We start from the raw sequence: 25,755 nt of genomic DNA, 5'->3' as shown, positions 1-25,755 counted from the left end.
GGAATCCACTGTGCCACACAAGAGCTGCCAGCACTGCCTGCCAGGGTGACCCATGTGGTTTTACTCCCTGCAGGGCCATGCCAGCCACAGAAGAGCAGCTCTGACCCTGCTGCTGCCTCTGGCCCCAGCTCATGCTCTAGAGAGAGGAGCAGCAAAGTGCAGCTCAGCCTGCAGGCAGGCACCCAGCTGCAGGCAGGCTCCAAGCTGCACTGAAGAGCACACTTCAGAGTGCACAACTCCCTCCTCTGTCCCCCCCCAGCCCCCAGGGGACTGCTGTGGCCCACCTTCAAAGCAGGCATTTTGGGGAGGTGCCCAAGATGCCTCCCTGGAGGTGCTTGAGGCTGGTGGGAGGTGTCCCTGCCCCATGGCAGGGGAATTGGGTCTGGATGAGCTTTGAGATCCCTTCCAGCCCAAGCTCCAGGATGCAGCCAGGCTCAGGGCTTCCCAGCTTGCTTCCCTAGGGATGAAGCAAGCTGCTGCAGAAGGTGACTGGCATTGATGCCAGGCTTGGTCTGTCTCCATTGCCTCTTTTGCCATCAGCTCCAAGGAGGCAGCTCTGGGGGTGCCTGCTTGGAAAGGCTGGGGGAGGGTAATAAAGCAGGAAACCAAAACAGCTGCTGGAGTGCTGAAGTGGTTAAAGATGAGTCCTTGGCAGAGCTCTGCAGGGCTGGAGGGAGGGCTCTGTGCTGGGGCTGCTCCTCTGGAGGCTTTCTTGTTAGTCCTCCAGCTCCTGACTTTGGATGCCCAAGACCCAGGCCAGGTGGGGATGACCTGGGGAGTTCCAAGCATGGAATGGAATGGAATGGAGTGGCCTGGGAGGTGCCACTGCCTGTGCCAGGACTGTCCTTTGGAGGCTGCCTGGAGGTGGCAGAGTCCTGCCTAGAGGTGGCAGAGTCCTGCCTGGGGGTGGTGGAGTCCTGCCTGGGGGTGATGGAGTCCTGTTTGAGGGTGGTGGGTTCCTGCCTGGGGGTGATGGAGTCCTGCTTGAGGGTGGTGGAGTCCTGCCTGGGGATGGTGCTTGCTAGGAAGAGCAGGAGCCTGGTGCAGGATGGAGCTGTCTGCCTGGTGGGGGGAGGAGAGGATCAGAGCCGCAGCAGGAGGGAGCCTTGGTGCAGTTAGAGAGGTTGGCCTGGATGAGCTCCAAGCTCCTTTCCACCCAAGACAATTCTGTGCCCCTCCAGGGCTCAGAGGGCTCCTCCACGGGAAGGATCAGGCCCGGGGGGGTGTGAAGCTCAAGTTTAATCAACAAAAGGGCTTCAGGGAGCTGGGATGAGGATGAGTTCCTGAGCAGTGTGAGGCTCCCTGAGGCTGCTCCCTCTCTCTGCTTCCTGCCTGGTGAAGCTCTCTGCAAGTTCTGAGGGGGAGGAGAAGATCTAAAGGGTGAGTGCCAGGAGGACAGGGGCAGACTCTTCCCAGTGGTGCCCAGGGACAGGACAGGGGGCAGTGGGCACCAACTGCAACCCAGCAGGTTCCACCTGAACAGGAGCTGAGCCCCGGGGCAGGCTGCCCAGAGAGGTTGTGGAAGTCTCCTGCTCTGGAGGGATCCCAAACCCAGCTGGACATGCTCCTGGGTGACTTATTCGGGGTGATGCTGCTCTGGCATGGGATTTGGGCATGGATGATCCTCAGAGGCCCCTGCTGAAGGCTGGGATCCTGTGTGGCAGTTCCTGGCACAGGTTTCCATTGCCTGCTGGCAATGCCTGCCCTGGAATCTGCACTGGAGCAGCAGGAGGGACACTGCTGGTGTCAGCAGCTGGGGTGCCAGGGCTGTGCTTGAGTGCCACTACAGCTGCCCATGAGTGCCACTGCAGCTGCCCCTGGGTGCCACTGCAGCTGCCCAGTCCCCCCCTGCCCCCACCCCGGGCTGTGGTTTGGTCACAAGTGCAGCCCCACAGCACTCTGTGCTCAGCCAGCAGGCTGAAGCTGGGCAGAGAGGCTGCAGGAGCAGCACTGGGGACAAAATCAGCCTGAAGCTCCTCGTGAAAAAGCAAAGGGGAAAGAATCAACCCCCCCAGGACGATTCCCTCTCTGTGTCACACAGGCAGGTGCTGCACAAAACCAGCTCTGATGCTTCCCCAGACAGCAGACCCAGGTGGCTCTGGGGACTCCCAGGGCAGCTCCAGGCTGGTTACCTGTGGGAACAAACTGCTGGTTAGTGGCTTTGGAGGCTCCCAGAGCCTCTCCAGGCTGCCCACTCGAGGGCACAAGCTGGTGGTGGCTTGGCTGGGGTGGCTGAGCCAGCAAGGGGGGGGCTTGGTGCTGAAAGGCTTTCCCGGAGCTGAGGAGCTGTGCAGCTGCCTCAGGGCTGCAAAGTCTCTGCCAGCTGCAAGTGAAGCAGCTTGCAAGCAGGGTCTGGGGGGAGGGAGGGCAGCTGGCTCCAGAGGTGTCTGTGTGCTGAGCTGAAGCCATGAGAGCTCAGTGCCAAACACCCCTCAGGAGCCTGGGGGCTGTGCCTGGGCCCTGCCAGGACAGATCCCAGCGGACAGATGCTCTGGGAGAAGGAAATGTTGCTGCGGGGAACCAGCACTGAGCTGTGCCACAGCTTCTCCCAGGTGCCACTGAGCAAACAGCATCACAGGGACAACATTCAGCTGCTGCCGTGGGGGGGACTGCAGATGTGGGAGGGCTTAGCCCCCCCCAGCACCTGTGAGCCAGGGCTGAGGTCCCGCAGGGTCCCTGTGCCCTGCCGTGGCTGGCATCCCTCGAGCACCTCACCTCCTGGCCACAGCTCTCTTAGGCAGAACAGGCAGCCTGGTTTGGAGGAGCTTCTGCAAGTGCTTGAGTGTGGAGCTGAGGCTCTCCAGCAGCCCCCACAGCTTCCTCAGCCTGCAAAAGCCAAAGCAGGAGGCAGGGCTGAAGGAGCAGCAGAGGCAGCAAAAGCTTCTGCTTGGGAAATCAGAGCCCCAGGCTGGGTTGGGTGGGGAGAGACCTTCAGAGCTGCTCCAGCCCAAGCCCTGCACTCAGCAGGGACATCTGCAGCCAGAGCAGGCTGCTCACAGCCCCACACAGCCTGGCCTGGGGTGGTGCCAGCCAGGGGGCAGCTCCCAGCTCTCTGGGCAGCCTGGGCCAGGCTCTCCCCATCCTCAGTGCCAAACATTTCTCCCTTCTCTCCACTCTGCCTCTGCCTCTCTCAGCCCCAAACCATCTCCCCTTGGCCTGGCACCACAAACCCTGCTCAAAACTGTCCCCAGCTTCCTTCTGGCCCCTTGGGGCACTGCCAGGCCACCAGAAGGTGCCCCTGGAGCCTTCTCCAGGCTCTCAGCCCAGCTCTCAGCCTGGCCTCCCAGCAGAGCCCTCCCAGCCCTGCCAGCAGTGTTGTGACCTTTGGGTCCACACTGTCAGACTCCCACCCAAGCAGCCCTCTGGCATTCCTGCCAGCCATGCCCACACCCCCTGGGCATTGCCCTCGGGGACCCCCCGCTGCAGAGCACTCTCAGGCTGCTCACTCGGGAGCTGTGCCCCAGCTTGCTCTGCTCCAGGGGCACCACCAGACCCCCTTGCCCCCTGCGTCTCCCACCCACCTCAGGGGTGCTGCAGCCCATGGCATCCCCCGGGCCCGCAGGGGCAGCTCGGTGCCAGCTGCTCGCCTTGCCCTGTGCCCCTCCAGCCGTCTCAGCACTGCTGGCGGCACAGCCGCTGGCTTCGGCGCGGCTCTCAGTCTGATGCCCTCCCCAGGTGTCCTTACCCCTTCCTGAGCACCGCAGGCAGCCTGTAGGGCTGCAGCAGGACCCTGGAGAGTGGATCCTGCAGCCCACTCAGCTGCTCCTTCCTCCACAGGGCCAGGCCTGCGCCCACCGACGGCAGCGGGGAAGGAAACCGAGACCAAGGGTTAGAAACGACTCAGTGAATGCAGCAGCTCCTCTCGGCCAGGAGCTCTTCCTGCAGCTCAGCCTGTGGGTGCTGGAGCCCGGCTCAGGACCCAGCCTGAGCTGCCCTTACAAAGGCTCTTTGTGCCCAAGCACTGCAGAGATGCAAATCTTCACTGCCCCAAAACCACAGACCAGGCTGGGTGGGAAGAGACCTTTCAAGGGCATCCTCTCCACCTGCCCTGCACTCAGCAGGGACATCTGCAGCCAGAGCAGGCTGCTCACAGCCCCACACAGCCTGGCCTGGGGTGGTGCCAGCCAGGGGGCAGCTCCCAGCTCTCTGGGCAGCCTGGGCCAGGCTCTCCCCACCCTCAGTGCCAAACATTTCTCCCTTCTCTCCACTCTGCCTCTGCCTCTCTCAGCCCCAAACCATCTCCCCTTGGCCTGGCACCACAGGTTCTGCCCAAAGCTCTCCCCCCTGCTTTCTGACTGTCCCTTGCAGCACTGCAAGGCCACCAAGAGGTCTCCCTGGAGCCTTCTCCTCTCCAGGCTGAACAAGTCCAGCTCTCAGCCTGGCCTCCCAGCAGAGCCCTCCCATCCCTGCCAGCACTGCTGTGGCCTCCTCTGGCCCTGCTCCAGCAGGTCCCTGTCTGTGCTGAGGACCCCAGAGCTGGGCACAGTGCTGCAGGTGAGGTCTCAGCAGGGCACAGCGATAGGCACTTGCTCAGTACCATCCTCAGCACAATCCTGCTCCTCCACAAGACCTCAGCAGCCCTCAGCTGGCCCGGCCAGCCCCAGGATCATTACCCCAGGTGCTCTACCTGGCAGGAAGCAAGGAGCCAGGCACTGTGGCACCCTCTTGCAGGGGCCAGGGGCTGCCCTGCTGGCAGGGGCAGGGTCACTCCTCCCGATCATGGTGGCGAAGCGGAAATTGCCATCGGAGTAGTTGAAGCCAAAGGCATCTGGGGGGGCACAGGAGGGAAGGGTCAGCACCTGGGGCACTCCTGGGCTGCCCCTCGGGGCTCAGGGGGGCACTTACTGTTCCTGTAGAGGAAGAGGGCAGTGTCCTGGTACCCCTGGGAGAAAATGTCATTCAGCACCTGCAAGGAGGAGCAGCTGCGGTCGCTGAGAGCCCCTGGCAGGGTCACAGAGCAGGGCAGGTGGGAAAAGACCCCCAGGAGCAGCAAGTCCAAGCATTGGCCCCACTCTGCAAAGCTCACCCCCAGCCCCCACGTCTGAAAAGACATCCAGGGGTGGTGACTCCACCACCTCCCCGGGCAGCCTGTGCCAATGCCTGCCCTGGGCTGGCTCCGAGGGAGGGTTGGCATGGCCCATGTGGGAAGGTGACAAGCACAGGCTGGCTGCCCCTCCCCAGAGTGCTGACCTGCTGCAAGCTCTCACAGCAGGTACCACAGAACGTCAGAGGCTGGGACTGGATGATCTCCAGAGGTCCCTTCCAAGCCCCCTGCCAGAGCAGGGGCACCCAGGGCAGGGCACACAGAACACATCCAGGGGGAGTTGGAAGCTCTCCAGTGAAGGAGACTCCACAGCCTCTCTGGCAGCCTGCTCCAGGCTCTGCCATCCTCACGCTGACAAAGGTCCTCCTCTTGTGCCCATGGCACCTCCTCTGCTCCAGCTGGCACCCAGTGCCCCTTGGCCTGTCCTCAGCCACCCCTGAGCAGAGCCTGGCTGCAGCCCTGCACATCCTCAGCACAGCACTGAGGGCAGCCCTGAGGCTCCTCTGCTGCCAGCTCCCAGCCCCAGCCTGGCCTCGCAGGAGGTGCTCACTGCCTGCAGCAGTTTGGGGCTCTGGGCTGGGCTGTCTCAAGCAGCTCCCTGAGGTCCTTCTTGAGCTGAGGACCCAGAACTGGACCCAATCTTCCAGATGTGGCCTCAGCAGGGCAGAGCAGAGGGACAGGAGAACTTCTCTGGTCCTGTTCACCACAGCCCTTCTGATGCACCCAGGGGTGCCTTTGGCCTTCTTAGCCACCAGGGCACATTGCTGGCTCATGGGCACAATGCCCCCATCCCAGGCTGGCCACCCACCCACAAACTCTGCTCTGCCCCCTCCCTCTGAAGCCTTTAACCAAGAGAGGAGGCTGAGCTGAGCTTGGGAAGGCAGCTCCAGCTTTGCTGAAGCTGGGAGGCAGCCCCGGGGGGCTCACCATGGTGCTGGGTGGGAAGAGAGCATAGCTGATCCTGCAGAGGTTCTCTATGGAGATCTGGATGCTGCCGTTGAAGATCTGGAAGCAGAAGAAGATGGCAGGGCAGTCCCGGGGGCAGATGTCCAGCTCTCCTGTGAAGGGGGACACGGTGATCACAGCCTCCTCCAGGCTGGACACGGGCTGCAGGCCAGTGAATCCTCCATCCACGTACCTCTGGGGGCAGAGCAGAGGGAGGGTTTGCTCTCAGGGCTGCTGCAGCCTGCCCGGGGCTGGCGGCACAGAGCAGGGAGCAAGCAGCTGCAGAAGCATCTCCTGCCCTCAGCCGGGGCCAGCAGCAGCTCCTCTCGTCCCTGCCTCCACCTCTTACTCCAGCCTGGTCTTTCCAGCTCCTTCTGCCCCCAGCTGGCTTTAACTCCTTCTGCCCCCAGCTGCCTTTAGCTCCTTCTGCCCCCAGCTGGCTCAGCTCCTTCTGCCCCCAGCTGGCTTTAGCTCCTTCTGCCCCCAGCTGGCTCAGCTCCTTCTGCCCCCAGCTGGCTTTAACTCCTTCTCCCCCAGCTGGCTTTAGCTCCTTCTGCCCCCAGCTGGCTCAGCTCCTTCTGCCCCCAGCTGGCTTTAACTCCTTCTCCCCCAGCTGGCTTTAACTCCTTCTCCCCCAGCTGGCTTTAGCTCCTTCTGCCCCTCAGCTCCTGCACCCAGCCTCTGTCCCTAGGCAAAGCAGGGGAGGCCTCTGCAGATGGCAGTGCCACCCAGCTGCCACCTCAGGATGGCCTGAAGCAGCAGCTGAGGGGCTTCATCCTCCTCCCCTGACTAAAGGGGAAGCCCAAGCAGATGTCTGTAGCCATCTGTGCTGAAGGCAGTGCAGAAGTCCAAGGCAGGGAGGTGCTGCAGGTGGGCAGGGAGGTGTCACTCACCACACCCCGGTAGGAGGGAGGGATGAAGCCACAGTAGATAGGAAGAAAGCAGCTGCAGAGCAGAGCCTGAGGGAAGAGAGGAATTGCAAAGTCAAAGCTCCTGTCCAAGGCCTTCTGAGCAAAAGCTGCTGAGTGCCTAAAGGTTCAGGCCAGACAAATCTCCTGGGCCAGGCTGTTGGCACCACCTGGGCTTGCTGTTTCCTCTTGTCCTGCCACTTGTTCCTTGGGAGCAGAGCCCAACCCCCAGCTGGCTGCAGCCTCCTCTCAGGGAGCTGCAGAGAGCAGCTCAATTTCTCCAGGCTGAACCCCCCCAGCTCCTGCAGCTGCTCCTCCCCAGCCCTGCTCTGCAGACCCTTCCCCAGCTCAGCACCTTGCAGGCAGTAACTCTTCTTTTTCACATCACCACCTTCCAGGTTCAAAACCCTTCCTGGTCCTGCCCAGGGTTTGTCCCTGCCAGGCATCATTCAGCCTTCGAGGGGCTCTGACATCAGCTCTGGGCACTGCTGCCAGCACAGCTGGGTCAGGGCACTCTGGGAGGTGACTCAGAGCACAGCTTGGATGAGCTCAGCCCTTCCTGGCCTCTGCCTCCTGCCCTGAATCACAGAATCACAGAACTTGGATGGGGAGAGGACTGCAGCACTGCCTGGGCAGGGGAGGCTGAGGGACCTGGGGCTGAGAGTCTGGGAAAGAGAAGACTGAGAGGGGATTGAGTCAATGTCTGTAACTGTCTGAGGGCAGGGGGGGACAGGCTCTGCTCACTGCTCCCTGGGACAGGACAAGCAGCAGTGGATGGAAGCTGCACACAGGAGGCTCCAGCTCAGCACAAGGGAGAACTTGGCTGGAAGGATCCTAGAGCCTGGCACAGGCTGCCCAGAGAGGCTGTGGAGTCTCCTTCCCTGGAGCCTTCCCAGGCCTGTCTGGATGTGTTCTGTGTGCCCTGAGCTGGGTTGGATGCTCCTGCTCTGGCTTGGACTCGATGATCTCCCTGGGTCCCTTCCAACCCCTTCCCTTGCTGCAGCCCAGGCTCTGGCTGCTCTCTGGGCTGCAGGAGCACACAGCTGGCTCCTGTTGAGGTCCTTTTCCTCTCCACCCATTCCCCCCTGCAGCCTGGAGCTGTGTTCGGGATGGCAGCGCCCCGGGCCCGCAGCCTTGGCTGCTCCCTGCACCTGGATGAGTTCCTCTTTGGAGCTGAAGTCGGAGACCATCACGTTCTGGCCGTCGGCCACCCGCGTCAGGGAGATGTGCAGGCGCCCCGAGGCCAGGCGGTAGGAGTCCTCCGGCAGCATCCTCTGCAGCACCGCCTTGATGTTGGCCAGCAGGCTGCAGCGCGGCGACAGCGGCCCCAGGGGGGTCTTCCTCACCTCCTTGGCCATGGCGAAGAAAAACTCCTTCAGGTCATCTGCCACGGAGAGGGGAGAGGGAGAGAGGGGGAGAGGGAGAGAGGGGGAGAGGGAGAGAGGGAGAGAGGGAGAGAGGGAGAGGGAAAGAGAGAGAAAGGGAGAGGGAAAGAGAGAGGGAAAGAGGGAGAGAGGGAGAGAGAGAGGGAGAGAGAGGGAAAGAGGGAGAGAGGGAAAGAGGGAGAGGAGGGGGGGGAGAGAGGGAGAAAGTCACCCAGCGGCAGCGCTGCGGCAGCCCTGAGGGAGCTCTCCTGGGATCCCTGCAGAAGCTTTCCTGGGATCCCTGCAGAAGCTCTCCTGGGATCCCTGCAGGAGATTCTTAGGATCCCTGTAAGATATTTTTAGGATCCCTGCAGAAGACTCTCAGGACCTCTGTAGGACATTCTCTGGCTCCCCGTGGGAGAGGGAGGGTTAAACCCCTGCAGCCAAAAGCCTCTCTGGCTTGCCAAGGCTGCACAGAGCCATCCTGGCACCCGGGTGGGCTCCCTGGGGCCGTGCTCAGGGCCTTGCCTTAGCACCGTGGTGCTGGGGGGGGCAAAGGTTCCCAGGCTGTCTGGTGGGGCTGGTTTAAGCCCAGGGACAGACAGACAGACAGATTAGCTGTGGTGACCTGAAGGCAACTGGAGCAGCACAGGTATTAGGAGGGGTTAGAAGTGTTTGAGCAGATGTTCAGGCCATGTGGGGTGATGGTTCCTGCTCACTGGGTTCATGCAGGGTCCTCAGGGCTGCCTGGAGAGGCAGAGACACTGCAGGCAGGTGAAGCACTCACCCTGCCCTGCCTGGAGGTTCCATGGCCTGGGAATGGGGGAAAGCATGAGAAAAGTGCCCATGTGCTGCCAGGCAGGAGCTGAGCACCAGCCCCAGCTCTGGGCACTCTGGCTCTGGAGGGGGCTTTGACTCAAGCTGGGCAAGGCATGCCCCTGGCGTGCAGTGCCACGGCTGTCCCTGCCTGCATGTGCCCAGGTGATGACCTGTGGGCTGGCAGAGGACAGCCTGGCTCAAAGAGCTCAGACATCCTCACCCAGGGCAGGGCAGGGCAGGGACTGGGTGCATGACCACAGCCACCCCGTGGGACATGCCAGCAGGGCTCACAGCTCTAATCCTCTTCTTGCCCCAGTCCTCCCCAGGGTGCATTGGGCAGAGCTTGTGCCACGTTTGTTTCCCCTATGAGAAACCCAAGCAGAGTCCTCACTACCCAAAAGGTCTTTTTGTCTCCTGGGGGAGCTGTGTGGGGGCACAAGATGCTCTCAGCCCCTTTGGGTGGATGGTTCCTGCCAGCCCTGGGGAAGCAGACTCACATTTCAGCACCTACAGCCAGAGCAGCCACCAAACCCATGGGGACCTGCTGGGTGGTCCCAGCTCTACCTGCCCCAGCAGCAAGAATCAGAGGAGCAAGTTTTGGGGCCCAGGCTGAACTCCTGCTCAGGCCCATGTGGGCAGGAAAGGTCCCTTTGGCTCTGAGTAGATGTACCCAGGTTCTGAACTCTTGCTGAGGTGCAGCAGGGAGCTCCTGGCAGCCAGCAGGGATTTCAGGAGCTGCTTCCCCTGTTGTTACTTGAACCCTAAGCCCTCAGCTCCTCCTGGGTGTCCCCAGAGAATGATGGAGCTGCTTGGGTTGCAAAAGTTGCCTAAGATGATTGAGTCCAACTCCATCAACCCAACCCCACCACAGCCACCAAAACCCTGTCCTCAGCTGCCATGGCCACACTTGTCTGGAACACCTCCAGGGGTGGGCACTCCACCACCTCCCTGGGCAGCCTGTGCCAGTCCCTGACCACTCTGGCAGCAGAGAAATTGTTTTCTCACCTCCATCCTAACCCTCCCCTGGCACAGTTTCAAGCCAGTTCCTTTCCTTCCATGCCCTGAAGCTAGGGAGAAGAGACCAATCCCCCACTTGGCTGCAACCTCCCTTCAGGGAGCTGTGCTTGAGGCAGGGCTTGGCTCAGCCTCCCAAGCCCTAAGCCCTGTGTGGCCTTGTTTACAGATGGAGGCTAATTGGAAATATGGCAGGATGTGATTATTAAAAGTGGATTAAGTGCTCTGAATTAACTCTACACATAGAGGATCTCACTGCTGGGACGTGGGGGTTGACTAAAGGGGTTCAGAGCAAAACCTCTTCTGAAGCAGTAAGAGAACCTCCAGGTCAGAGCCTGAACTGCTGTTCCCCTGAACATGTCCCCCTGGTGAGCTCCTGAGCCTTTGCCAAGGGGAAAGGAGCAACTCGAGCTGGAAGCAGCAGTCACAGCACAGAGGGGCCTGGGTTGGAAGGGACCTCCAAGGCTCATCCAGTCCAACCCTCCCTGCACTCAGCAGGGACATCCTGCACTGGATCAGGCTGCCCACAGCCCTCTCGAGCCTCACCTTGAACATCTCCAGGGATGGGGCCCAAAACACCTCCCTGGGCAACCTGTTGCAGTGTTCCAGCACCCTCCTGGTGGAGAATTGTTCCTGACATCCAACCTGCCCTTGGGCAGGGTTGAGTGGAGTAACCCAGAGCAAGACACAGCCAGAGCTGTCAGTGCTGGAGCTACCGCAGTGACTGTCCCTAGCAGCCCTTCTTGGCTGAGGGGACCTGATCCACAGGCAGCAAGGGAGGGGACTGGCTCTGGGACGAGACACTCCTGTAGCAGAAGGAGACCTGCTCCTTCGGCGGGGGGGGAGGATGAGCCAATCCCATACAGGTCCATCCAGCCTGCCTCAGGCAGCATCTCCCCCAGCGGCTGCGAAGTCAGGCAGCAGCAACCAGCTCCGGCAGCCTGCACCGCCCAGAGCTGCCCAGAGGTGGCTGCGAAGGTGACCACATCTGCCGGTCCCTTCCGTGCCTTGGGAGTGCCACCAGCACTGCATGCCCCCTGTGCCCCAGGCAGTGCCAGGGAAGGGATGCCAGGGAAGGGATGCCAGGGGAGGGATGCCAGGGGAGGGATGCCAGGCAGCCAAGGGAGCTCTTACCCAGGCCGACGCCGCACACCACGGCGGCAGCGATCAGCGAGCCGGCAGAGGAGCCGTAGACTTTGCAGGCAGACTTGAGGAGCTCAGGAGCCAGCTCCAGGAGGGACTGCACCACCCCGACCTGGTAGAGGACGAGGAAGCCGCTGCCCGAGAAGGAGAGGGAGAAAGGAGTGCTGGAAGCCTGCAGGCTCTCCTCAGCCATGCTCGGATGCGCCTCGCTGCCGCAGGTTGTGCCTCTCCCGCAGCCGAGCCTCAAGCTGTCTGCTCCTCTGCTCTCTGCAGGCTCATCCCTGGCTGCGAAGGAGCCCAGGAGAAGGATTTTCCACCTCCTTTTGCGAGAGCTGGCCCCGGGCGTCAGATTCAGGAGCTGCTGGAGCTGCTGCCTCGCTGAAAGGAGAAGTGCAGCCCCGGTGAGGGCAGCTCCTGCAGCCCTGCGGCGCCGCAGCGCAGGGGCCGGCGGCGGGACCGAGCCTCCGGAGCTCGGGAGGCCTCCTGGAGGTGGTCCTCACCTCACCGTGCCCGCCAGGCTGGGGCACATCCACGCCGAGCTCTCTGCTCTCTGCTGTCTGCAGCAGGGTGTTCTCCTCAATAGGATTCTCCCTCAATCCCAGCTTAGGCACAGCTCAGTGCCGAGTGAGCAAAGCCTGGGATAAGACACTTGGAGGCAGAGGATGTTACACAAGGGCTGGGCGAGGGCACTGAGCTGGCTTAGGCTTGGAAACGTCTCTCATCTCTGCTGCCTGTTTGGAAGGGCCTTGCTGTCACTTGGGTATCCCTGGAGGGAGGGAAAAGCAAGGGGCTGGGTTGGCTTCTCCCCTCAGCCCCACTGCTGTGCTCCCTAAGGTGCCAGAAGGATGCTCCCAGCAGCACTGTGCTCACAGACTGCATGAGGCTGGAAGGGGCCCTCCAAAGTCAGCTTGTCCAACCCCCACCCTGCACTCAGCAGGAGCATCTCCACCTAGGTCAGGCTGCCCAGGGCCACAGCAAGACTGATCTTGAGTGTCTCCAGGGATGGGGCCTCAAACATCTCCCTGGGCAGCCTGTGCCTGTGGCTCCCCACCCTCACCCTAAGGAATTTCTCCCTCACCTCCAGTCTCAGTCTGGACTCTTTCAGCTCAGAGCCATTGCCCCTTGTCCTGGCACTCCCAGCCCTTGCCAAGGCCCTGCCAGCAGCTGCCTGGCTGACAGCACAGGCAGCAGCAGGCTGCCTGCTCAAACGTGTGGGAGCAGGATCTGGGCTATCCCAGAGAGGAACAACAGCTTGGATCAGGGCACAGTCATCAAAGAACCTGGATGAGGGCACTGAGGGCACTGCCAGCCAGTTTGTTGGTGACACCAAAGTGGGGTGAGTGGCTGACACCCCTCAGGCTGTGCTGTCACGCAACAGCCACTGCTGTTGGAAGAGACCTTTAAGATCACTAAGTCCAACCTTTATCTAACTCAGTCAAGGCTGCACTAAACCGTGGCCTTCAGCACCATATCTGTGTCTGGCAGCCTTGCAGTGCTCAAAGAGGCCAAGAGGAAAGCTGGGGACAGACATTGGGCAGGACCTGTTGTGACAGGACAAGGGGAGATGGTTTGGGACTGAAAGAGGCAGAGGCAGAGTGGAGAGAAGGGAGAAATGTTTGGCACTGAGGGTGGGGAGAGCCTGGCCCAGGCTGCCCAGAGAGCTGGCAGCTGCCCCCTGGCTGGCACCACCCCAGGCCAGGCTGTGTGGGGCTGTGAGCAGCCTGCTCTGGCTGCAGATGTCCCTGCTGAGTGCAGGGCTTGGGCTGGGTGGGTTTCAAAGGTCCCTTCCCAGCCAACCCACTCCATGATTTTGTGATTTCAAGAGCAGATCTGCAGCCCTCCCTCAGCACCAGGGCAGGGGCTGTGTGGGCTGTGGGGTCCCTCTGCCAGGGCAGGATCTGTGCCCAGCTGGTGGGTGTCTGTGATGCCAGGATATCCGTGAGGAGCTGCTGGAAGCCACGCAGGGTGCTTAGGGCAGGATGAAGGTAATGCCAAGAGCTGGAAACCACTCAACCCCCTGGGGCTCAGGACTTGGCCTTCTTTAATACCTTCTTAATGTCTTCAGTGGCCACAGGTGAGTGAAGTCTCAGTTTTATAACTAAGGGATTAAGCCAAGGTGCTGGAAACCCTCATGAGAAGGGACCTGGGCTCCAGGTGCCAGCAGCCCTGGGGTGCTGCACTAGGAACAGCCCTGGCAGCTGCCACTGTCATCTCACCACACTGGGCTGCAGCTGCAGCTCTGCTTCTCACTCAGAGGCAGCATCACTGCAGCCCAGAGCCAGCTGTGTGCTGGCTGCAGCCAGAGCAGGGAGAGCAGCAGCACAGGGAAGGGATTCTGCCTCTGCTCTGCTTGGACCCCACCTGCAGCACTGCCTCCAGCTCTTGGGCCCCCAGCACAAGAAGGGCTTGAAACTGATGGAATCTGTCCAAAGGAGGCCAAGAGGACTGCAGAACCTCCCCTGTGGGGCAGGCAGGGAGAGCTGGGGCTGTGCAGCCTGGAGAAGAGAGGGCTCCAGGGAGACCTTAGAACAGCCTTCCAGTAGCTGAAGGGGCTCCAGGAGAGCTGGGGAGGGACTTTTGACAAAGGCTGGGAGTGCCAGGATGAGAGGGAATGGATTTGAGCTTGAGGAGAGGAGATTAAGAAGAAGTTCTTGAGGGTGAGGCAGGAAGACAGGGGGCACAGGCTTTGCCCACCACATCCCTGGCTGTGGACGCCTCCTCCTTGGAGGTGCTCAAGGACAGGTCGGATGAGACCTTAAGCAACCTGGTCCAGTGGGAGCTGTCTCTGGCCATGGCAGGGGGTTGGCACTGGATGGTCTTTAAGGTCCCTTCCAACCCAACCCATTCCCTGATCCTGTGATTTAGGACCAGGACCCGCTGCGTGAGAGGCTGCGCAGGTTTTGCTCCCTGTCTGCCCAGCAGGTGGGGAAGGGTCTGGTGAGCAAAGAGGAAGGCTCTTTGGCTCAGCCACGCTCTCAGGGCCAGCTGAGGAGCAGGAACGGGAGGGAGGAGCTGTTTTTCTCACCGGTGCTCTGCCAGGCAGCGGCGTCCCAGGTGCCAAGGGAAGGTGATGTCCTCCGGGAAGTCAGCGAGCAGACGAAACCCTCTCCTGCTCCATGCAAACCCCAGGCTGCAGCAGCCACCGGCCCAGCTCGCATGCAAAGCACACACAAGCCTCATGTGATGCTGCCAGGGTGTCCCCAGCCTGGCCCCGGCGCCAGCTTGCCCTGCCCCGGTCACAGTCCAGCTCAGCCCCGCGGGCTGCGGGCAGGGACCGGCCGTGCCGGGGAGGTCGCAGACGAGCAGGAGCGGTTTGGGTTTCTTCCTGCAATAAAAGGCTCCCGGTTTGGTTGGCAGCCAGAAGATGTGGTGTGGGCACCGTGCTTGCTGTTGGCATCGCTGGGCAGGGTCCAGGACTGGGATCTGGTGTTTGGCACAGCCTGGGCTGGGGTGGGCAAAGCCCGAGCGAGCTGTGCCCCAACTTGGGGCTGCTCAGCAGCGGGTGGCAGAGAGCCCCAGGCTGGTTTGGGTGGGAAGAGACCTTCAAAGCCCATCCAGTGCAACCCCCTGCAGCCTGGGCACCCCGGGCCAGGCTCTCCCACCCTCAGTGCCAACCATTTCTCCCTTCTCTCCACTCTGCATCTGCCTCTTCCAGTTCCAAACCACCACCCCTGCCTTGTCCTGGCACCACAGGTCCTGCTCAGAAGTCTGCCCCCAGCCCCTGACTGGCCACTGGAAGGCCACAAGAAGGTATCCTCTGGGGGATGCTGATCTGGGTGGGGGAGGGCTGCTCCCTCCCTGCCAGGGCTCCACTTCCCCATTTTGGTTTGCTTCAGGTTTTAAAGAGCTGCGGAGCTCAGCTCCCGCAGGGGAGGAGCTGCTGGGCAGGCAGAGGCCGCCAGAGCTCTGCCACCTCCTGCACTGACCCGGACCCGCAGCTTCATCTCCCACCAGCATCACCCTGCAGCCTCTCACTCACCCCTCCCCTGGCACAACGCCAGCCTCAGCGTTTGACTCCCCTAACCCCGGGCTGCATCCAGCCTTGGCAAGGGAGCTGCTGCTGCTGCTGGTGGCACCGCGTGGAGCGCTGGCAACCTCCCCCCCCCCCCCACCCCGCTCCCAGCCACAAGCTCCTTTAAATCCATGACACTGCTTAGGGGTCTGGGCAACGATTAGCTGAGAGCATTCCCAGTGCTTAGGCTTTAATCACTTTGACATTTCCCATCGCCTTAGGCCTCCTAGGTGAGACCCCAGCAGCTGCAAATCCTCTCGGCCCTCGGTGGAGCAACAGGAGGAGCAGCTCCTGTGCCAAGAGAACAGCTTTACCCAGCTCGTGGTGGCAGATCAAGCTGCCCTGGCTAACAAATCCCCTTCTGCTGCGAAGGCAGTGGCTATAAATAGCCCAAACTGGCAGGACCACGCCGGGTGCCTGCTGTCAGCCTCCCTTTGTGCCACTTTGCCCCCCACAGCCATCACTAAGCAGCCACTGTGGTGGGCATCACTCATCAGACAAAGGCAACGACTGATTGGGGGGGTTTATTAATTGGGGGTTTTATTAATTGGGGTTTTGATTAATTGGAGATTTAATTTATTGGAGGGAGTTTGGAGGGTCTTTTATGCCCCCCCCCCCCCCCCCCCCAAGCTGGCAGCAGGAGGTACAAAGAGGCTGTTGGACGTGGAGCACAGCCACGTCCAGAAGAGCAGGGCAACAAACACGCCAAGGCAACCCGACCCTGACAGCTCCAGGCTGGGCAAGAGCTGAAGCACAAACGGGGTGAGGATTTGGCCTCTCTTTGACCGCCACCCCCCTCTGCCTGCCTCCCAGGGTGGGGTTTGAGGCACTTCTTGCTGCTGGGGCTTTCCTTGTGGTTCTCCATGGAAGGGTTTTTAACCCCCAGCTGAGCAAAGCAGCTCACACCCAGGTCAGCGACAGGCACAGTCCCCCCAGCGGTACAGCTGCGTCCTCGGGCTCCGGAGGGGCTGCCGGCGTCAGTCTGGGCTCTCGAAGTTGTCTGTCCTGAACTGGTCTCTGCTCTGCTGAGAGAGACAGAGATAAAACACCTGTGAGGGCTCTTCCCAAACCGAAGCTGGTGCTTTTGCTGTTCTGGGTGGGCTGAGAGGTTGCATTGGGTGATCCTGGAGCTCTCTTCCAACCTGCTTGATCCTATGAATGGGCTGCCCAGGGAGGTGGTGCAGTGCCCAGCCCTGGAGGTGTTCAAGCCAAGCCTGGATGGGGCACTTAGTGCCATGGTCTGGGTGATTGGCTAGGGTTGGGTGCTAGGTTGGCACTTAGTGCCGTGGTCTGGGTGATTGGCTAGGGCTGGGGGAGAGGTTGGGCTGGGTGAGCTTGGAGCTCTCTGCCAACCTGTTTGATTCTATGACTCTAGGAGGAAATTCTCCCCAAGGAAGGCTGCAGCTGTGCCCTGTGCCATGGGGCACAAGTAAGGCCTGCTCCTTGTGTGTGCATGGGCCCCTGCTCCAGCTGGAGCAAGGCAAAGGCAGCCCAAAAAGGCACTTAGTGACTGGCTAAGGCTGGGTGCTAGGTTGGACTGGATGATCTTGGAGGTCCCTTCCAACCTGGCTGATTCTATGATTCCATTGTATGATAAGAAGCAGAGGGCAAGATCCAGCACCCAGTTCCCCTACCCCCAGTTATAGCTGCTGCCCACCCAGGGCTGCCAATGAGCCTGGGCTTGTGCTGCAGACCCCTCACAGCTTGGCCAACCAAATAAAGGCAGCAAAGCTGGGGAAGGGTCTGGGGAGGAGCAGCTGAGGGAGCTGGGGGGGCTCAGCCTGGAGAAGAGGAGGCTGAGAGGAGACCTCACTGCTCTGCACAGCTCCCTGAAAGGAGGCTGGAGCCAGCTGGGGGTTGGGCTCTTCCTAGTAACAAGTGGCAGGACAAGAGGAAAAAGCAAGCTGCCCCAGGGGAGGTTTAGCTTGGACATGAGGACCAATTTCTTCCCCTTAAGGGTGGCCATGGCCAGGAGGATACCCAGGGCAGTGGTGGAGCCTCCATCCTGGGAGGGGTTTCAAAGCCATGGAGCTGTGGTGCCAAGGGACATGGCCTAGCAGTGCCCTGGCAGCACTGGGTTAAGGCTTGGACTTGATGATCTTAGAGGTCCCTTCCAGTCAGAAGAGTTCTATGGCTCCACGACTCCAAAGCACAGCCCTTGCCCTGCCCTGCTGCTGGAAGCTCAGCCCCAGCCCTGCTCCTCCTCCCTACCTGCAGCATTTTGCTGTAGGGCGGCAGCGAATCCTCCAGGTAGCGAGTGCCGAAGCCCATCACCCTGTTCACTGCCTGGCTGCAGATGCCTGCCACCCTGGCAGTGAGGTGCACCGTGAAGGCAAACTGGACCTCTTGCAGGCCAACATCAGGTCTGCTGGCAGTCATCTCCCTGTGCACATAGGCATCAGCCAGGTCCTTGAAGGAGCTGTAGGACAGGTCCCGGAAGAACATCCAGAGCTGTGCATCCTCCCTCACCTGGGCAGGCAGCAAGAGAGGCTGTGAGCAGCTGTGCAGCTGGGAGCTGTCTGGGATGTTCTCATCACAGACACCAGATTCTTGGCTGTGAGAGGCAAACTGAGCTGATGCCTGTGCTACCCATTCCTGCTGCTGGGCCACGTGAAAGCAAGGACACAGCAAAGCTAAGTTCAGTCTCTGCCTGGCTGTGGCCTGTGAACTCCTCTGCTGGAGCCAGCACATGCCCAACTCAGCACTCTGCCTCTAACACCCCTTGCTGACCTTTCCAGCTCCCCTGGCACCTAAGGGAGGCTCTGAGAGAAGAGAGGGGGTGGAAAGAAGGTGGAAGGGTGGTTGGGAGCTCCTCCTGGGCACTCTGGCTGCTGGCAGGGGTCCTGCATTTCTGGATGACCTTTAACTTGTTTACAGTTACACAGGAATGATGGAGTGCAGCCAGAGCAGTGTGGGCACAGGGCAAGGGAGGGGATTCTGCCCCTTGGCTCTGCTCTCCTCAGACCCCACCTGCAGTCCTGGGGGCAGCTCTGGAGCCCCCAGCACAAGCAGGACATGGAAGTGTTGGAGCCAGTGCAGAGGAGGCCACCAAGATGCTGAGAGGGCTGCAGCAGCTCTGCTCTGAGCACAGGCTGAGAGAGTTGGGGCTCTGCAGGCTGGAGAAGAGAAGGCTTGGAGGAGAGCTTGGAGTGGCCTTGCAGGATCTGCAGGGGGCTGGAGGAGGGCTGGGGAGGGACTATTGACAAGGTCTGGGAATGCCAGGAGCAGGAGGAGGAATGGGTTTGAAGTGGCAGAGGGGAGATTGAAACTGGATGTGAGGAAGAAGTGAGGGTGGTGAGACACTGTCACAGGTATCTCAGGGAGGTTGTGGAGCACAGAAGCACCCAACGTGATCAAAGATCACGTTGGGTGCTTCTGTGCTCCACAACCTCCCTTGAGGTGCCCAGTGCCAGGCTGGATGAGTCCTCAAGTGACCTGTTGTAGTGGGAAGTGTCCAGGAGGGCTTGGAGCTGGCTGACCCCTGAGGTCCCTTCCAACCTAACTCATTCCCTGATGCTTTAGCTGCAAACCTCTGTAACGTATTGCACTGTGACTCGCTGGCATCCTTCTGCTGGTGCCCTCCCCCGACGCCAGGGCTGTGGCCAAGGGAGGGCAGGCAGACGCCACCCTCACGCCCCGGCGGGGAATTGGGAGGTGTCACTGCCTGGCTCTCGCCCAGCCTCGGCTCCTGCCCTTCCCTTGGGTTTCCCCCTCCTCCCCCCAGGGCACTCGAGGGTGTTGCTGCATTTCACAGCAGTGCAGAGCTTGGCACAAACCCCCTCATGCCCAGCCAAGCTGTCCACAGCTCTCTTCTCACCTGCCTGTCCAGCTCATCTCCCGCACTCTGGAGCAGGGCAACGATTCTCTTGATGGCTTCATCTGCAGGGAGAGGACTCAACATTAGCTCCAGCCTCTCCTCCAAGCCTCACTCCCAGAGTCCACTGAGAATCCACTGAGAATCCACTGAGAATCACAAAATGCCAGGGGCTGGAAATGACCTGCTAAGCTCATCCAGCCCAATCCCCCTGCCAGAGCAGCATCACCCAGAGCAGATCACACAGGAACACATCCAGGCAGGCTTTGAGCATCTCCAGAGAGGGAGACTCCACAACCCCCGCGGGCAGCCTGTGCCAGTGCTGCCACCCTCACAGTGAAGGTGCCCAGGGAAAATTCCCTGAGCCACATTCATCCACCTCCAGCCCTCCAAACCCCATCCCAGCCTCTTCCAAGTGTCTTGTCACCCTCAGCCAGCAAAACCACTCTGCAGCCTTTGAGTTCCTCTGTCCCCAGACCAAGCTTTGATGGCAAAAATCTCCCCCAGAGTCTTGCCCAGGTCACACACGCCCTGGAGTCAGGGTTAAAGCAGAGGCTGGGGCCCCTGCAGGCTCTGCCTGGTGCTGAGTCTCAGGGATGTGTTCCCTCTCCGTGCCAGAGCTGAGGCAGGGGCAAAGGCAGCACTCACCAACGCTGCCAGTGCTGCCTGGCCCTGGTGGATCCTCGGCTCCAGCTGCTCTGCTGCCCTGGCCCTCGCTGCCCTGCACGATCAGCTCGATCTCTTCTGAGACTCTTGCATAGTAACCATCAGGCTGCTCCAGGTCTGCTGGGAGAATAGCACAGGTCCAGAAGTGAGGATTCACAGAATTCATAGGATCCCAGGTTGGAAGTGACCTCAAGGATCATCTAGGCCCAACCTTTCAGGGTGAGAACCCAGCCGAAAGGAGCTGCCCCAGCACCCTGCCAAGCCCAGGCTAAGGCAGGGGAATCCACTGCCTCCCTGGGAGCCCACTCCAAAGCTTGATAGTTGCATACAATCACCCAGGCTGCAAAGGGCCTCCAGGACCATCAAGCCTGGATTAACTTTTTGCTGCTGGCCACTGATGGAAGGTGAAGAGCAGCTGCAGCAGCAGCAGCTGCACCCACTCGGTGCCGGTGCCCACCCAGGATTAGTGCATTCCGCAGGTGAGCGATGGGGCTGAGCGCCCTGAGCCGTAAGGGAGCAGCTGTGCCTTGCCCCAGATCTGCCAGAGCTTCACAGAAAATCCCTTCCCCGGCTCTGTGCCAAGGGAAGGGCAGAGGTAGGGACAGGCTGTCCCACAGGCTCCGTGCCACAGTGCCCTGCTGCCCGCACCCTTGCCTGCAGCGCCTCAAAAGCAGCTCCCAGAGGCCCTGGAGTGGGTTAAGATTTCCTTTCAGGTCTGGAATGCAGGTCTGGACTAAAGCAAAGTGTCCCTTGTCTGCCAGAGGTGCAAAACCTGTGTGTGAGGGGTGCCTGGGGTGGCCTGCAGCGCTCTCAAGTCAGAGCAATGCCATGTGCTCAGAGCAGGGGCACAGTGACTCTGCCCTGGGGCAGCAGGGTGAGACTGCAGCCCTCAAAACCTAAGCCAGACCCCAGCAAGGCCCAGGAAGGTGATGCTGAGGGCAGAGACCAGCACTGAGCTCTGGCTTTCCCAGCAGAGACCCAACAAGGTGCTGCTGGCAGCAGGACTGGCTCAGGGTGAGGGCTGGGGGCGGTCGGTGCCCACCTGGCGTGGCTGGCGCCTGGATGTGCCGCAGCGGCAGGCAGCTGGGACGCTTGGCCCTGGCCCCAGCTGCTGCCTCTCCTCGCTCCTCCTCTGCATGCTTCTTGAAGGAGAAAACCCTCTTGAGGCTGGGTCTCCTCTTTGGGGCTCTGCCCAGGGCCGGGGATGTGCTCGAGTCCACTCCAGACCTTTTGGCTGCTTCTGGTTTGGAGCTGTGAGGAGCTCTGGCATCTTTCTCCTTCGCTTTCTGCCCTGAGCTCTCCTTCTGCTCCTCAGAGCTCCTCCTGAAGAGGAAGTTTATGACGGTTTTGAACCAGGTGTGTTGGCTCTTGCCCTGGCAAGAGGTCTTTGAGCTTTTCTTTTTGGGCTCAGGCTTCTCTTTAGGCACCTCCTTGGCAGCTTTGCTCTCATCGTCCAAAGCTTTGTCTGTGTCCAGCGCTTTGGGTCTCTCCTCCCGGTCCTTCTCAGGGCTGAGCTTGGCACAGGAGGCCTGGCAGGAGTCACTTGTGGACCTCTGCAGCCCATCTGCCTTCCTCCCTCGCCTTCTGGCTCCCTCCTGCAGCCCCTTCCTGGCCGCCGGCAGGCTCTCCCGGCAGCTCAGCGAGCGGCTGACGTAGATCTCCAGCACCCTCTTGGCCTCCTGCCTGTCCAGTGAGAGGATCCTGCCCAGGGGCTGCCTCTCTGCGTCCCACCGAAGCCTCTCCCCAGCCAGAGCCTGCTGAGTGCTGCAGAGAAGAAAACCATCTTCAGCCTGAGCTCTGCTTCCCCTCGATGGGGTTGGGCATGGCGGAAATCACCCCCGGGCTGGCACCCAAGGGTGCTCTGGGTGCCCAGGGACTGTGGATGCTCCCAGTAAATGATCAACCCTTTTACAGCTGCTATCTGCGTGCCCCTTGCCCAGGCACGCACAGGCTTTACGATGCTTACCGACACTGCCGCGGGGGAAGTGAAACTGCAGGGAGCAGGACACGCCACAGGGAGAGCTTCCCTGGCTCACCCCAGGGCTTCATCCAGCCGGGGCAGCAGCCAGACACCCTGGTGCTGGGGCAGGGAAATGCTTGAGACAGCCCAGCCCAGAGCCCCAAGGCTGCTGCAGGCAGTGAGCACCTCCTGCGAGGCCAGGCTGGGGCTGGGAGCTGGCAGCAGAGGAGCCTCAGGGCTGCCCTCAGTGCTGTGCTGAGGATGTGCAGGGCTGCAGCCAGGCTCTGCTCAGGGGTGGCTGAGGACAGGCCAAGGGGCACTGGGTGCCAGCTGGAGCAGAGGAGGTGCCATGGGCACAGGAGGAGGACCTTTGTCAGCGTGAGGATGGTAGAGCCTGGAGCAGGCTGCCAGAGAGGCTGTGGAGTCTCCTTCACTGGAGAGCTTCCAATCCCCCCCGGATGTGTTCTGTGTGCCCTGCCCTGGGTGCCCCTGCTCTGGCAGGGGGCTTGGGCTGGATGACCTCCAGAGGCCCCTTCCAACCCCTAATGTTCTGTGATTCTGTGATCTTCTAATGGCTGTGATGGAAAACTGCACTCCAAGAGCATCATCCCCTAGAGGCATCTCCCAGCCCACACTTCTTAGTATCTCCTCTTAGAGTATTTGCTGCCTGAAACCCAACCAACGTTCCCCAACAGGTCTGGGTGCTCCCAGCCCTTGGAGAGGCCAACAGCAAAGGAGCATCTTGCAACCAGCCTCACTCATTGCCAACATTGGCTGAGCACCTTGCAGTGATGCAGTCCCTCTGTGAGCTGTTGCCAGTGTGGGGCTGTGAATGCAGCTTGGAGCACCTGGGCCCTGCCTGTCCCATTGCTGTTTCTCTGCATTTGCTGTCACAGAATCACAGAATCACAGAGCCAGGCAGGTTGGAAGAGAGCTCCAAACTCACCCAGCCCAACCCAGCACCCAGCCCTGCCCAATCACCCAGACCATGGCACTCAGTGCCCCAGCCAGGCTTGGCTTCAGCACCCCCAGCCATGGGCACTGCACCACCTCCCTGGGCAGCCCATTCCAATGCCAATCACTCTCTCTGCCAACAACTTCCTAACAACATCCAGCCTAGACCTGCCCTGGCACAGCTTGAGGCTATGTCCCCTTGCTCTGTTGCTGGCTGCCTGGCAGCAGAGCCCAACCCCACCTGACTACAACCTCCCTTCAGGGACCTTCCAAGGGTCCCTTCCAAAGAGATGTATTCTGTGGTGATCAGGAGCACACCCACCCTAACCTGAGCCAACACAAAGCCTCTCAACCACCCAGCAACAACTCTCCACCATCATCACCACAGAGTTAACTGCGGCCAAGCATCTCCAATGTCCTCTGAGTCATAGAAGCACACAATGGGTTAGGATGGAAGGGACCTCAAAGCTCAGCCAGGTCCAACCCTCCTGCCATAGGCAGGGACACCTCCCACTAGAACAGGTTGCTCAAGGCCTCATCTAATCTGATCCTGAGCCCCTCCAGGGAGGTTGTGGAGCACAGAAGCACAGAAGATCTTCAATCACGTTGGGTGCTTCTGTGCTCCACAACCTCCCTGGGCCAACTGTGCCAGTGTCTCACCACCCTCACTGCAAACAACTTCTTCATAGCATCCACTTTAACTCTCACCTCTGCCACTTGAACCCCACTCCCCCTCACCCTCTCACTACAAGCACATTCTCCAGCACAGCCAACCAACCACCCCCATCCTCCTGCCACCAGCTCCAGCCCAGCTCCCACCTCTCCCTTCAGCGGCTCCTCCGCTCTTTACCTTTCCATCAGTATTCCTGCCCTCCTGGACACAAGCCGAGCCAAGCTCCTTTGCCAGTGGCACTAAGAGTTGTCCCAGCTCACCTGGGAGGTGCCCTTTTTTATACCCTGGGCTGAGTAAGTCCTATTTTTATCAGCCACTCAGGTAGGAGAGGAGCCAAAGGCTTCCGCCTGGGCTCTGCGCTATCACCTGCCCGGCTGGTGGAAAAGCAGGGGCGTGAGTTTCACTGCAGCACAGAGCAACTTCCTTGTGGCAAGGAGCAGCAAATGAGCAGGGGGGGTGATGAAAAGAAGTCACCTGTCACCTGCTGTAAGTGCTGGCCCTCGAAACCAACCACCTCAGCCAGCTGCTCAGGGCTTGGGGTGGCTTCGTTTGCAGGGGTTTGATGGAATCGCAGACCCAGGCAGGTGGGGAGAGAGCTCCAAGCTCCTCCAGCCCAACCTAGCCCCCAGCCCTGCCCAGTCACCCAGACCATGGCACCCAGGGCCTCAGCCAGGCTTGGCTTCAGCACCTCCAGCCATGGGCACTGCACCACCTCCCTGGGCAGCCCATTCCAGTGCCAATCACTTTGATCACATTGGGTGCTTCTGTGCTCCACAACCTCCCTGGAGCTGTTCAGGACCAGGCTGGTTGAGGCCTTGAGCAGCCTGTTCTAGTGGCAGGTGTTGGGGGTGGGTTGGAACTGGCTGAGCTTTGAGCTCCCTTCCAACCTAACCCGTTCTATGTGGTCCCCAGGTCCCTCCTAGATCCAAAAAGGAGGAATTGTGGCTGCAGGGGGAACACTTTGGGATTTATCTTCTTTCTGTTGCTATAAACTTCCCAGGGGATGACTTCCCATCACTGGGGAGAGATCCACTCCCTTTCCCTGCATCTCCCCTGAGGCCAGGCTGATGAATCAGAGGCTGAGATTGATCAGGGACTGTCTGCTTTTGTTTTTCAGCATCTCTCTACCTGCTCCTGATAAATAATTAACCCAGCCCTGAGGAGCTGCCTGCCAGCATGTGAGCAGGGCTGCTCAGCAGCAGGTCGGGTGCAGGAGGTGAGAAGGATCTTTGATCACATTGGGTGCTTCTGTGCTCCACAACCTCCCTGGGCAAGCTGTGCCAGAGTCTCACCACCCTCAACCTTTGGTCAGTTTGGCTTCAGCCAGAAGTGGGAATTTCAACCTGACACAGTCACAGGGTTTTTATTTCCTCAATGAAAAGCAACCAGAAAGCATCAGTGGAGACTTTCGGCTTTAAAACACACACACACATTGCTCCTCCCAGCTCCTGGGCACTGCCAGGGCTGGCAGGACTCAAAGCAAATACTCACATGGCTGATGTTGAGTGTGGTAAGTTTGCAGATGGCACCAAGCTAGGAGCGGCTGTGGAGCTGGTGGAGGGGAGCAGAGCCCTGCAGAGGGACCTGGCCAGGCTGCATGGGTGGGCAGAGGCCAAGGGGATGAGACTGAACAAGGCCAAGTGCAGGGTTCTGCACTTTGGCCACAACAACCCCAAGCAGCTACAGGCTGGGACAGAGTGGCTGAGAGCAGCCAAGCAGAGAGGGAGCTGGGGATGCTGGGAGAGAGGAGCTGAAGCTGAGGCAGCAGTGCCCAGGTGGGCAGCAGAGCCAATGGCATCCTGGGCTGGCTCAGGAGCAGTGTGGGCAGCAGGACAAGGGAGGTTCTTCTGCCCCTGTGCTCAGCACTGCTCAGGCCACCCCTGCAGTGCTGTGTCCAGTTCTGGGCTCCTCCATTGCAGAGAGATGTTGAGGTGCTGGAAGGTGCCCAGAGCAGGGCAGCAAGGCTGGGGAGGGGCCTGGAGCACAGCCCTGTGAGGAGAGGCTGAGGCAGCGGGGGGGGTGCAGCCTGCAGCAGAGGAGGCTCAGGGCAGAGCTCATTGCTGCCTGCAGCTGCCTGCAGGGAGGCTGTAGCCAGTTGGGGTTGGGCTCTGCTGCCAGGCAGCCAGCAACAGAAGAAGGGGACACAGCCTCAAGTTGTGCCAGGGCAGGTCTAGGCTGGATGTTAGGAAGTTGTTGTCAGAGAGAGTGATTGGCATTGGAATGGGCTGCCCAGGGAGGTGGTGCAGTGCCCATGGCTGGGGGTGCTGAAGCCAAGCCTGGCTGGGGCCCTGAGTGCCATGGTCTGGGTGACTGGGCAGGGCTGGGGGAGAGGTTGGGCTGGAGGAGCTTGGAGCTCTCTTCCCACCTGGCTGACTTCATGATTCTGTGATCATATTCACAGGATCATTATGGTTAGAGAAGACCTCTGAGATCATTAAG

At 60.5% G+C, this 25,755-nt stretch overlaps 2 protein-coding genes across 2 annotated transcripts; both read right to left on the bottom strand.

Annotated features, from left to right (window-relative positions):
* Window positions 1-3,681: 3,681 nt before the first annotated feature.
* Window positions 3,682-11,430, bottom strand: PNPLA1 (patatin like phospholipase domain containing 1). Its single transcript, XM_064173585.1, has 7 exons — window positions 11,229-11,430; window positions 8,049-8,281; window positions 6,883-6,948; window positions 5,972-6,184; window positions 4,840-4,906; window positions 4,628-4,768; window positions 3,682-3,785 (listed from the first exon to the last, which is right to left on the bottom strand). The coding sequence occupies exons 1-7, from the start codon at window positions 11,428-11,430 to the stop codon at window positions 3,682-3,684; spliced, it is 1,026 nt and encodes a 341-aa protein (XP_064029655.1).
* Window positions 11,431-15,863: 4,433 nt separating this feature from the next.
* Window positions 15,864-21,543, bottom strand: LOC135191333 (uncharacterized; the record flags this gene model as incomplete). The annotated part of the gene is made up of 5 exons (XM_064173545.1): window positions 15,864-16,274; window positions 17,461-17,718; window positions 19,067-19,128; window positions 19,712-19,849; window positions 20,772-21,543. Coding segments are annotated over 5 exons (1,278 nt in total), but the record flags the coding sequence as incomplete, so codon positions are not given.
* Between the last annotated feature and the right edge of the window lie 4,212 nt (window positions 21,544-25,755).

Source organism: Pogoniulus pusillus, chromosome 39, assembly GCF_015220805.1.
Source record: "Pogoniulus pusillus isolate bPogPus1 chromosome 39, bPogPus1.pri, whole genome shotgun sequence".
In the NCBI taxonomy this organism is placed as follows: Eukaryota; Metazoa; Chordata; class Aves; order Piciformes; family Lybiidae; genus Pogoniulus; species Pogoniulus pusillus.
Note: the sequence above shows the minus strand (reverse complement) of the source record. Positions and strands in the feature narration are given on the sequence as shown.

Bases quoted from the DNA above. Each gene is read 5' to 3' on its own strand.
- PNPLA1 (XM_064173585.1), bottom strand. From the start codon at position 11,430: ATGGCTGAGGAGAGCCTGCAGGCTTCCAGCACTCCTTTCTCCCTCTCC. The intron at 6,185-6,882 runs GTGAGTGACACC...CTCTGCCCCCAG, and splicing joins CTCCCTCCTACCGGGGTGTG to AGGTACGTGGATGGAGGATT. The intron at 3,786-4,627 runs GTAGAGCACCTG...CGGTGGGCGCAG, and splicing joins GGCTCCTTGCTTCCTGCCAG to GCCTGGCCCTGTGGAGGAAG.